Below are 13,340 nucleotides of genomic sequence, written 5' to 3'. Positions count from 1 at the left end.
GCAGGCACGCACGGACTCAGGTACGCACGCACGCACAAGACGAGGCAGGTCTTTCTTGTGCGTGCCTATGTACCGTGTTTCACAGCACTGCTCTCAGATATTTTCTGTATGCAAACACACACACACACACACAAACAAGCACACACACAATGTTAGAAACTGCTAAGGTTGTGTGTGTGCGTGTGTGTACGTGTGTACGTGTGTGCGTGTGTGTGGTTGCGGGGCCAAGGTGTATAGTATAACCCTGGTTCAAATCCACTTACATGGTGTAAGAAGCCGTAAGCTCTTAAGTATTCTGAAGGGCCTCTGCACAAACAGAACACACACACACAACATCACCTTGGGAGTGTGTGCGTGCGCGCGTGCGTGCATCATTATCATGCATTTTGCATGACGATATAGTCTAAATTACACCTCAGTGTGATATTTTACCATATTGTGTAAATTACTATAATGCAAAATATTCTTATTGATATTTCACTATAGTTTTTACCTGTTTTTATAACCTTAAAGTAAACCTTTAAACCTCAAAGAAGTTTTTTACTTAGACAATATTCTACCGGTTTGAAATACATGGACTATGTCAACTCAGGATTGCTTACCTGCTGTTGCCTTCTCGCCAAACGCCGAAGCACGCAGCCTGAGGCTTGAATTTCGCTCCATACAAGCCCTCCTGGACGATGCCTATCGGCGACAATCTGTACTCCTCTCTCGGCTGGATTCCTTGCATCCACCCGCCCAACCTGGCGCTTCCAACAGAAGGACCCCCGGGTTTATGAATCCGGCTGCGCTGTCTGATTCCTGGACAGTGGTCGCGGCGACAAAAGGTCGTGGATGTTCAACTCCAGTGGTGGTCCCCGATGGTAACGAGTTCACCTTCCCTCTCGCAAACTTCTTTGCTCCGCTGGAGTCAGTCTCGGACTCCGAACAATCCACGGTGGAGTCGCTTGCCTCGGGTGACTCCTCGGGATATCCGAAGGCTACATCCAGGGCTGCGCTATCCTCCACGGATCAGCCAGGTTTGCGACCTGTTGCCACCAGCTCACCCAGCCAGGTGAACGCTGGGTCCGCCTTGAGCCCAGCTGCCCATGATGACACACCGGTAGAGACCATCCAGAAAACCAGAAAACGCCGTATTTCTTCACTGGCAGCCCCAAGATGTAAAAAGCGTCGTCGGTGTATATCCGCCATCTACAGTTCAGAATCAAGTCGGGATTCAGCTACGGTTTATCCAACTCGAAAACGCAAGCTAGCTCCGAACACCCTCAGTCCGCCTTCAACGACTGATGACGTCACGCACCGGAGATCTTCTTCTAAACTCCCAGACCCTCTGGCCGCGGCTGGAACGGTGCCAGTGCTGCCCCCTACCTCCCTGGCGGCTCAGTCTTCTGCTGCACAAACCAGTCCCCTCAACATCCCTACTTATATGCATAGAGGTAGCACAACGCCAGAAATCCTCCTGCTTGGTGACTCCAACATTAAGGGAGTGAAACTCCAGTCTGGTGTCACCTATTGCTTTTCCAATGGCAAGACTGGTGATTTTATTAACATTGTTCCCAGACTGCTTGAACACCATAAGTCAGTAAAAACTGTCATCATTCACACTGGGTCAAATGATCTTATGGATAGAAACTCTGCCAGACTGCATGATGAATTTGAGGAACTTTGTATAAAAATCGTATCCCTGGGGAAACAGTGCATTTTATCAGGTCCCATCCCCTCTCCCTTCAGGAGAAATGAGCACTTCAGTCGTCTGTTTGGACTGCATCAGTGGCTCTGCCACTTTTGCTTAGCAGCTGGCTATAATTTTATCTCAAATTTTGACTCTTTTTGGACCAGACATGACCTCTTCGATCCTGACAGGCTCCATCTCAGTGCAGAAGGAACCAGCCTGCTCATCGCAAACCTGCTAAATCACACGACACATAGCGTCTGACATATTGCCCAGCTTGACCCTCCCCTGGTATCTTCATGTACCACTCAATCCCATCAGCATGAGGGTCTTGCTGCTCTCTCTCCTCCAAACATTAGACCAATCCCTGTTTTAGTGAGGCCTAGGATGACGCATGAGACCTGGGACATTAATTACTCCTCCTGCCACATCCCCATAATCCCACTACCATCCTCAGCATCTGCCGTCTCAAATAGGCCTAGATCTCGCTTTCGCAGTGGTGGGGTAAACATTGGGAACCTTCGGCTATTGGAGTACTCGCATTGCTCACGGGAAGTGTCACACACCAAAGCCAAGGCAGCCCTGGTCAACTGTAGATCAGTGTTAAATAAGACCTTTATACTCAATGACTTTTTCTCTCGTCATGACTTGGACTTGTTATTTTTAACAGAGACTTGGATATCTGCTGGAGTTGGTGAGTCTGCTGCTTTCGGCGAACTGTGCCCTGCAAACTGCTCCTTCATCAGCACGCCAAGGTCCACTGGGCGAGGTGGTGGAGTTGCTCTTGTTTTTAGAGATGCTTTAAAAATTCAAAAGACTTCCTTGAGCATTTTTTCCTCATTTGAATTACAATGTGTGAAGGTGGAGTCCAAGCAAAGCCAACTGTTGTGTGCACTAGTATATAGACCTCCCAAATATGACGCAGACTTTATTAAAGATTTTTCATTTTTTCTGTCTCAGACGGTCTCTAAATATGACCGTTTATTACTGGTGGGCGACTTCAATATTCATGTCTGCTGTCCAGATAAACCCATGGTTAAGGAGTTCTATGAAACACTGGATGCTTTTGGCCTCACCCAACATATAGACCAAGCCACTCACAAACTGGGCCACACTCTGGATTTAGTTATATCCTATGGCTTCTCTGTTGAGAATATATCTATGGACGATGCCACTTTTTCTGACCACAAGCCTATATTTTTTAACATCAGTATCCCAAACCCTGCGCAGACAGCAAAAGCCCCAGGACGGCTCTCCCGCCGCCTGGGCCCTGAGACCACTGCCCTCTTTGTGGACAATTTCTTAAGTAAGGACATTTTTTCTACAATGTCTACAGCAGTACACACCTCATGCAGCCCTGATGAGTTGGTTACCTTATTCAACACTTCCTGCTTGGGGATTCTGGATGTAGTGGCTCCGCTCCGTTATAAGCGTTCAAATTTTAAATCTAAGTCATGGCTGGATGAGAACACACGCTCACTGAGGCAGGCCTGCCGCAGAGCTGAGCGGAGATGGAAAAAAGATCGCCTTACTGTCTCATTTGACATTTTTAAGTCTGCCCTGTTATCCTTCCAGTCAGCTGCCAAAGCAGCTAGAGCCAAGCACTTTTCAAATATAATTAACCAGCATTCAAATAGACCCAAAATTCTCTTCAACACTATAAACTCCATCATAAACCCACCTCTCTTACCAGCCCCCACCACAACCTCGCATACTTGTGAGGAATTTTTGAACTTCTTCACACAAAAAATTGAGAACATCAGAGCAACCTTCCCGTCCCCAGCTCAAACCCACCCCCCTCATACAACCTCACCTTCCTGTGCAACAGCTACTCTTTCTGACTTTGACCCTCTATCCCTTACTGCCCTTAATGACATTGTCAGACGTATGAAGACCACCTCCTCCCCCAGTGATGATGTCCCCACTCTTATTTTAAAGGAAGCTTTTGATGTTTTAGGCCCCTCCCTACTGCTGATTATAAATGCCTGCCTGACATCAGGTGCTGTTCCAGCCAGCTTCAAGCACGCAGTCGTCCAGCCGCTGCTTAAGAAACATAATCTTGACCCTAATTGTCTTAACAACTATAGGCCTATCTCAAAGCTATCCTTTATGTCCAAGGTTTTAGAAAAAGCTGTTTTTGCCCAACTATCCCCCTATCTCTCCCAAAATTCAATCCTAGAGCCCTTTCAATCTGGCTTTAGACCATTTCATAGCACCGAGACTGCACTACTGAAGATCACTAATGACTTACTCCTCACTCTGGACTCGGGTGAGAACGCAGTCCTGGTGCTACTGGATCTCAGCGCAGCCTTCGACACTGTGGACCACAATATCCTCCTTGACCGCCTCGAGGAGCGGGTGGGCATCAGTGGTACAGCACTACTCTGGTTTAAATCCTATCTACTAAACAGAACGTTTTCAGTCTCCATCGACCACTCCTCCTCTTCATCAGCTCCGGTCTCATATGGGGTCCCACAAGGTTCCATTTTGGGCCCGGTGCTTTTCTGTTTATACATGCTCCCCCTAGGGGATATAATTCGCAATTACAATGTTTCTTTTCATTTCTATGCAGACGATACTCAATTGTACATACCATTAACATCCACAGATTCCACCGAGCGTTTGTTGGACTGCCTAGAGGCCATTAAGTGGTGGATGACCAATAACTTTCTTCAACTCAATGACTCTAAGACTGAGGTTATAATTTTTGGTCCCCCAAAATCACTCCCCTCTGTGACGACTAGTTTATCCACTATTTCACCTTACGTGAAACCATATGCAAAAAGCCTCGGGGTTATTCTCGACCCGGAACTTTGTTTCAAGAAACAGATCAACTCGGTCATTAAAAATAGTTACCACCAAATCAGAGTTATCGCCAGCATCAAACCCTCTCTTACTGCCCGGGATTTAGAAACCGTCATACATGCATTCGTAACATCCCGCCTCGACTACTGTAATGCCCTTTATTTCGGCCTCCCCCAGTCCCAGATAGCACGTTTACAGCTGGTTCAAAACGCAGCCGCTAGACTTTTAACTGGTTCTAGGAAGCGTGATCATATCTCTCCAGTCCTTTCCTCCCTACATTGGCTCCCTATAAATTTTAGAATTAAGTTCAAAATGCTCCTTTTAGTTTTTAAGTCCCTACATGGTCAGGCCCCCTCTTATATTTCTGACATGCTGCGCCCCCACTCTACACCTAGGTCCCTGAGATCCTTAGAGCAAGGCTTCCTCCATACTCCACGGTCCCGCCTTGTAAATAAAGGTGACCGCGCCTTTGCAGTGGCTGCCCCCCGACTGTGGAACGAGTTGCCTCTTGACGTTAGACTCGCTCCCTCTGTCGTTACTTTTAAATCTAGGCTTAAAACACACTTTTATACCTTAGCCTTTCTCTCTTAGTTTTAAATTGTTTCCTTAAGCCACTGCTTTTAACACATTTTATGTATTTTTTCTTTTTACTTCTTTTTATTTTTATTCTTCATCTTCTTTACCAGTGCTGCAACTGTACACTGGGCCTAGTCTTGTTCATTAGTTAGCCTACATTCTGTTACAATTTTGCTTGACTGCCTTTATTTATTTATTTTACGTATTTTTATTTTTCCTAGCCAGTGTTGCACTGGTATACGGGGCGTTTAAGTTTTGTGTCCTTTATATATATATCTATTTATTTATTATTTTTAACTAACTAATGTGTTAACTAATGTGCTTTGTTTATTTATCTATTTGATTTCTCTCTAGCCTTCACTGTACAGCACTTTGGTCAGTTTTGTACTGTTTTTAAATGTGCTTTATAAATAAAATTTACTTTACTAAATTTACTATATAATGGAAAGTGAATGTGTTTGAGCAGCACACCATTAATCACCACTAATCGCATTGAGTAACATTAACTAACACTAGAGAAAACAAAATATCACTCTTTTCACCTCAGAACTAGATTTTCTGAAACCCTGTCGTATCGGAACCATATCCGAATTTGTGGCCCAAAAACGGAGCCATGGGCATACTGAACCGTTGCACCCCTAGAACCCAGTTAGTATGCGAGTCAATTACCTTTTAGTGGTAGCAGATGTGAGAGTGGTGCAATCACAGCAAGTCAATTGAATTAAATTGTTTGTGTTGTTGCTTTTAGTCGATCATCTAAGAAGCATATTCATTGCAATACATTAATTAACAATTACTACATTTATGGGCATTAGCTGTGGTTGTACCACCTGACGTCTGAGCGAATTGGTTTATCATGGTCTCATCAGAGTCAAACAAAGAAACTATGGATGTGGGTTACTGGAACCATGTCCTGGGATCTAATGACACAGAGATAAACACATATGCTTGACACCATCGAAAGCATGAGTGGTGGTAAAAAGCGATATGATGGCTGTGTGGAAGCCATCGACAGTAGGAGGCTAAATTTCACCAAAGGAAACATAGTGTACAAGTACTGTGACTAGCGAAGCAAATCATGATCCTGTATATGGGAGTTTAACATAGGGGTGGACTCACTTTTGTACCAGCATAATTTCACAAAAATGTTATACATTCAAGTTAAACTATTGACCTTACTTTTCTGTCGTAAGCTCAACGGATGTTGTATTCTTACTCGATCATTTTAGAAATAACTTGTGTTCTTATTGAAATATTGTTCAAAATGATATTCTTCAACAGGGGTGTACTCATTATTGCTGTGCACTGTATGCGGCTCGGACTCCATACATCTAGTGTCTATGCAGCATTGAGTCAACCCAGCATGTAGCTAGCAAACTAAGCCAAGCACCGAGCTTCACACTCTATTCCTGACTAGGTCGCTGCTATAGCACCGTCACACTGCTCATTGACTCACACTCAAAAGTAGGCTAACTCACTCCTACACACCAGCTGGCTTTGCTACTGTAAGACAGCGCGCGCGCGCGTGTGTGTGTGTGTGTGTGTGTGTGTACATTTGTGTGAGAGAGAAAGTGTGTGTGTAGAGAGAGAGAATGATATTCTCATTCTCTCTCTCTACACACACACACAGTAGAGAGAGAGAGAGAGAGAGAGAGAGAGAGAGAGTAGAGAGAGAGAGTAGAGAGAGAGAGAGAGAGAGAGAGAGAGAGAGAGAGAGAGAGAGAGAGAGAGAGAGAGAGAGAGAGAGAGAGAGAGAGAGAGAGAGAGAGAGAGAGAGAGAAAGAGAGAGAAAGAGGGAGAATAGAGAACACTGCTGCTCACATTCGGACTCTTAAATCCACATAGCTTTACAACTTCTGGGCACTGATCCCAGTGTGTGTGTGTGTAGGTTGGAGTAAATGTGTGCTGTGCATACGTGCCTGCTTAGGTGAGACCATGCGCGTCCCTAAGCGGATAGGCACTGGTTTGTATGAGTGTGTGTAAGAGAGAGTAAATGTGTGTGCCATGCACTGTGAATGTATACCTGCGTAGGTGTGTGTGTGTGTGCAGGTGTGTGTGTGCAGGTGTGTGTGTGTGTGTGTGTGTGTGTGTGTGTGTGTGTTAGTCTGAGGAAAGGTGGTAAGCCGTTGATGGCAGCAGTGGCCATAAATTGTTGTGGGTTATGGGCCGTGGCTGAGAGAAGAGAGAAGTGGGTAGATATGGTGTGTGTGTGTGTGTGTGTGTGTGTGTGTGTGTGTGTGTGTGTGTGTGTGTGTGTGTGATAGAGAGAGAGAGAGAGAGATAGAGAGAGAGAGAGAGAGAGAGAGAGAGAGAGAGAGAGAGAGATAAAGAGTGTGTATCTTTGTGTGTGTGTGTGTGTGTGTGGCCATCAGCCCCACCCTGATGCTGCAGCAGAGACGGCAGGGACAAAGGAGGCTAAAAACTAAAGCTAAGGAGACTAGGGAGGATAAGACTAAAAACTGGAAAACTAAAAACACACACTCGTAGGCACGCACAGCACACACACACAGCCCCAGGAAGCGCAAAACCACATGGGAAACTCTAGGTTTTAATAGATTGAACGAGGCAGGCTGTGTGCGTGTGTGTGTGTTTGTCTATGCGTTTATGTAGGTAGGGATCTTTGAGCTGGTCAGAGATGCACCACGACATGGAGTGTCGGTGTGTGTGTGTGTGTGTGTGTGTGTGTGTGTGTGTGTGTGTGTGTGTGTGTGTGTGTGTGTGTGTGTGTACCTCTTTGAGCTGGTCGGAGCTGCCCCACGATGCGGAGCGCTGGTGTGTGCTCCCCTGTTCGAGTTCCTCTTCACTCCAACATCCAGGAGTCTGCAAACACACACACACACACACACACGTTAATGGCAGCGCTACCAGACAGCAGACGGCACCAGGGGGGTGCACACACGCACCGGCTAGTGGGGAGGGTGCTTACCCAGGTATCTCCTTCGCATGCTAACTGACTAGAATCCTTTAGCATCCTGCGATTGGAAATAGTAATAATTCGTAATAGTAATTGTCTGTGGTTTTAAACTCTTACTGATGGTGTATTTTTCACAAAATGAAGCATTTTGCCACACGGACAATTCAAAATGGTACAAATATCCTGCAAAGTGTTTTTAACTGAAACACAGACAGACACATACACACATACAAAGAAACATATGCATGAACAAACATCACATAGCGCTGATTCTTGAGAAAGCGGCTAATACATGTCTCAGCAATAAACTGCCAATTCTGTTGAAAATAAACTACATTTTCATGAACAAAATGAATCCAGGTAAAGACCCAGGGGTCTGTTACACGAGTGTACAGTGGTTTGAAATATTTAAGTGTAATTTTATTACTTTTCATGGCTATAAACCTGTAGACCCCTAGTGCTTCGTGCATCTTCGTTACACTTCGTGAGCTCGCACATCTGCGAGAGCCAGGTTAATAAACCTGCCCACACCCTGTAAAAACAGCTGTCCCAAGGACAGACATCATCATTTCAATTGACTTAAAATGTAAAAATCACTGATATTATTGAATAATATCACCATGATGTGAAAGTCCATATTTAAGTGGTTCTGCAGATATGCACATAGTGCGTGTAAAGCAATATTTACTACTATTTTCTGATTGCTCAAAGTGTGTCCAGCATATTAGTCACCACCGTCAGATTTTTTTTAAAAGACAATAAAATCAGGTATGCACAAGGTCATTGTCATTACTTAGGACCCCTTTTCAAACCTTTAGCTCTACAGAATACTTCACCATCACTGAAGCTCCTGTAAGTTTACTAATTTCTCCTCAATTTGTTAATTTGTTTGGACACTGGTACTGTCCCAACCATAAACTGTCAACACCGTCGGGGGTTTTAATAGTATTATGTTACATTAATGTTAATTATATATACTTTTTCAGAAGCGGCTTGAAGCCCCTAAGAAACAGAGCGAAAACGAAGTGGCTGATGTGAGCAAAAAATGCATAATATGTAAAAGAGTGTTTTTTGTCTCACACCGTCAGATGTCACCACCGTCAGATTTTGTTCCGCTCATCATCTTGTTCCATATTTTACTAAATTGTGCTGGTTAATGAAACATTACCAGACATGTTAGTAATAATTGTGACCCAAGCTTATATTCCAGCCTCCACTGAGGTTTTTGGAGGGTTTTTTGTCACAAAACCTGACGGTGGTGACATCTGAAGTAGTTCACATAAAAGCATGTGTTTTACATGTTTTTGACAAGTTTTAAGAATACGCTTCCGATAAGTATCTACAATTATGTTGAATTGTAAAAGTAATTTACTTAAATACAGTAAACATATATTTTTTACTTCTAATTCTGTCAGACGCTGGTGACAAAACCAAGAAAGAGCTCATTTTATGAAAAATGTTAAACATGGGGAGCTTGGCCAATACATTCACTGCACAGGCAAGACCTTCATCTATGATAATACACCTCTATATTTTGGATTTGAACGACTTAAAACCTGTTTATGCCACATTTTCAATAATCTAGGCCTACTTCCTAGAGTATCTAACAAATGAAGAAAAAACACATGCACAAACATACTGTGCACACACAAAAATAAAGTGTTTATGCTAGATGTCATTGACTTGAGAGGGCTATTTATTTTGCTAAATGTAGGTAATAATTAGGTCACTTTCACCACCCTCTAATTACTGTCACCACCGTCAGTTCTTAAGTCACCACCGTAAGAATGAGTTTTGGACATTTTAAATGAATGTCCTTACAAAATTTTCCTTTGGAGTTGTTGAATTATCAAAGTAATAGCAAATTTAAGCCTACATGAATATTTGTGAAATTACAAAAAAAATGTTTGATCTATTTAGGCATTAAGTAAGCATTATCTGACAGCACATATTTTTAAATTAGAACACATGAAGCAGTATTAAAATAGAATGAAAGTGAATTTTCAACATTTAAAGGCGTATGTGTGAACCAAAAAACACACACAATCACTTAAAAACTCCAGATACATATGCAACCAAATAAATACACTTTTTATTGCTTTTAATTGTGTCTGACGGTGTTGACAAAAAACAAGGTATGATTGGAGAAAAACCTGATTTCTGAAAAAAATTAAAAATGGGGAGATTGGCCTTGTGCATTTCTGAAAAGCCAAGACCTTAGTCAACAAGGATATACCATATAATTTTGTAATTCACTACCTGTTGTAGCCACTTTCTCAAGAATCAGTGATTCTCTCTGTCTCTCTCTCTCTCTCTCTCTCTCTCTCTCTCTCTCTCTCTCTCTCTCTCTCTCTCTCTCTCTCTCTCTCTCTCTCTCTCTCTCTCTCTCTCTCTCTCTCTCTCTCTCTCTCTCTCACGCGCACACACACCCCCTCTCCTCCCCCAGACAGGTCTTTGTATGGTGTTGTCTGTTTCCTGGCAGACTCTCATTGTCCACCTCTCAAACCTGTCACCAGACCAGAGAAAAGATTTTACTACGTGGCGGAGAAGCAGAAGGGTCTGTGTGTGTGTGTGTGGGTGTGTACACATCTTGTAAAGGATGCAAAATCTACTATTCCTGCGCCTCTTAGACGTCACACACTTACAAAAGCAGCCCCCTCCACACACACAAACACACACACATGCCCATACGCACACACACACACACACACACACACACACACACACACACACACACACACACACACACACACACACACACACACACACACACACACACACACACACACACACACACACTTCTGTTTCACTTCAAAGAAAGAAGCATGAAAAAAGGGGACAAAAACCCCACATCGGCTCTCAATCAGCCTTTCAGACAGGCCGGCCTTTCCCTTCCACCTGCCTGTGTGTGTGTGTGTGTGTGTGTGTGTGTGTGTGTGTGTGTGTGTGTGTGTGTGTGTGTGTGTGTGTGTGTGTGTGTGTGTGTGTGTGTGTGTGTGTGTGTTTTTCTCAATGTCCAGCTGTCACTAAGTAAGTAGGGACGGGCGGTTAATAGTGGGATTTTCCATGGAGCCTAGTTAAACTTTGCACATACACACACACACACACACACACACACACACACACACACACACACACACACACACACACACACACACACACACACACACACACACACACACACACACACACACACCACTGTGTCCACATAGTCCCACATTAGATGACACAGATATACTTGCACACACGCGCTCACACACACATAAACCACTGTGTCCACAATCCCACATTTTAGATGTCACAGATATTTAAATACACACACGCGCACGCACACACACACACACACACACACACACACACACACACACACACACACACGCACACGCACACGCACACACACACACAAACAAACACACACACACACACACACACACACACACACACAAAGCCTAAAGCTTAAAAGGTCTTATGCACACACATGAACACAAACAAACATATTTCTGCAGTATGTGCCTACCCTCTGTTAATCTCTCCATGCTCCGTAATGGCTTTAGCATCACGTCAGTTGTCTAAGCAAGGCCACATACATATATGATATGTCCCCGTGGCGTGATGTGTTGGTGCCATTGTCTGTGTGTTTGTATGCATGTTAGTGTTTGTGGTTGTGTGTATGCGCCTGTGGCTCTGGCAATGTATGCCACACATCCCGTGTGTGTGTGTGTGTGTGTGTGTGTGTGTGTGTGTGTGTGTGTGTGTGTGTGTGTGTGTGTGTGTGTGTGTGTGAACAAATGTGGTCAGCTTTAATCTTAAGGCTTTTCTGGCTGCCTAGCAACAGAGGAAAACAGGAAGTGTGCTGTGAGCTGCAATGCTAGCTCAGACCTCCCACTGTTTTTTTTATTGACCATTATTCAGCAAATACAAAATTGTAATGTAATTGTAAAGTAACAAACAGTTAAATGGATTGGAATGCTTCAACAATTTCGTCACCTCTCCATTACTGAGTGTTGTAGCATTGTTGTGATGGATGATGGCCGAATCATTCGTGATAAACCAAAACTTATTTTTGACCCATTTTATGTTCAAGTCAATATGGTAGTAGATGTTTTGGTAGTAGTACTAGTAGTAGCAGTAGTAGCAGCAGCAGCAGCAGTAGTAGTAGTAGTAGTAGTAGTAATAGTAGTGGTATTAGCAGCAGCTATAGTAAGCATTAGGCCTACAGTGTTGGTATTGGTAGTAGTAGCAGTAGCAGTAGTAGTAGTGGCAGTAGTAGTGGTAGTACAAGTAGTACTGACAGCAGCAGCAGTAATAGTATAGTACTTGTAGTACTAGCAGTAGTAGTAGTAGAAGTAGAAGTAGTACTAGCCGAGAGAAAAGAAGAATAGAGCCGCAACTCCTCCTCCATGATGTCACCATGGCGCCATGTTGATTTTGGTATAGCGTCACAGTGGGTATACAGTGTCCAATTTCACCCTCCAACCCGTGCCTGCAGTTCACCTAGGGAGCGCTGTCGAGACAGCAGAGGCCATAAGGCTGGCGCTAATAACTGACAATTGTGCTCGCTGTCGGCTGAAACTTGACAATATTACTGTAAGTTCTGAGAAACCAATGTGGATTTAAATGAAATGTACAATAACCTGGGAGTTATGTCCTTCTGATTTCTTACAGCTTTGGCATTTATGAGTCAGGCTCCGCTAGCATCTTGCTGACAAAATTGCTTTACGGCAGTCGTGATCACAGCAATGCAGCCGGCCGACCAATCCAAACGCAGTGTGTGAAGCCACTCGTGACGTCATATTGACAATAAATACGTATTTGGCATATACGTACGTAGTGGGCAGCCGTGGCCTAGTGGTTAGAGAGTTGGTCTTTCAGTCTAGGGGTTGCCGGTTCGAATTCCCCCTGACCTCTCCCTACACCTCCATCCATGGCTGAAGTGCCCTTGAGCAAGGCACCGAACCCCACATTGTTCCAGGGACTGTAACCAATACCCTGACAAATAATAGTTGTGAGTCGCTTTGAATAAAATGAAAGCGTCAGCTAAGTGCAATGTAATGTAATGTATTTTACAAAGATCCAGCGAGGTTACACATTCAAACTAAGTTTGTTTGAAATGATAATTTATCCTGCCTCTGGGAAAAATAAAATGAAACGACGATACCAATTCTCTCCAAAAGCAATGGCAGCATCTGTGGTTGAGCTCCATGGGACCCCATTCATTCTAACAGCCTTTGCGCTCCTTGGCGCTCCTTGGCGCTCCTCTGCGCTGTCTGGATGGCGCCACTTAGTGGACAGTACCACCCGGAAAAAGTCGCGAGATTCCTCTCTCGTACTACCCATAGACCCTCTCTGATAGCGTGTAGCCAGCAAGTAAAC

The 13,340-nt window shown here is 44.0% G+C and overlaps 1 protein-coding gene across 2 annotated transcripts in view; it reads right to left on the bottom strand.

Moving 5' to 3' along the window:
- glcci1a (glucocorticoid induced 1a) overlaps positions 1-13,340 on the bottom strand; it is a 56,252-nt gene that overhangs the window by 10,859 nt on the left and 32,053 nt on the right. For both annotated transcript variants that reach the window (XM_063185411.1, XM_063185412.1), the window contains exon 3: positions 7,784-7,873. In XM_063185411.1, coding sequence (XP_063041481.1) covers positions 7,784-7,873 — 90 coding nt within the window. The remainder of the gene's footprint in view (positions 1-7,783; positions 7,874-13,340) is intronic.

Source organism: Engraulis encrasicolus, chromosome 20 (assembly GCF_034702125.1).
Source record: "Engraulis encrasicolus isolate BLACKSEA-1 chromosome 20, IST_EnEncr_1.0, whole genome shotgun sequence".
NCBI lineage: Eukaryota > Metazoa > Chordata > Actinopteri > Clupeiformes > Engraulidae > Engraulis > Engraulis encrasicolus.
Note: the sequence above shows the minus strand (reverse complement) of the source record. Positions and strands in the feature narration are given on the sequence as shown.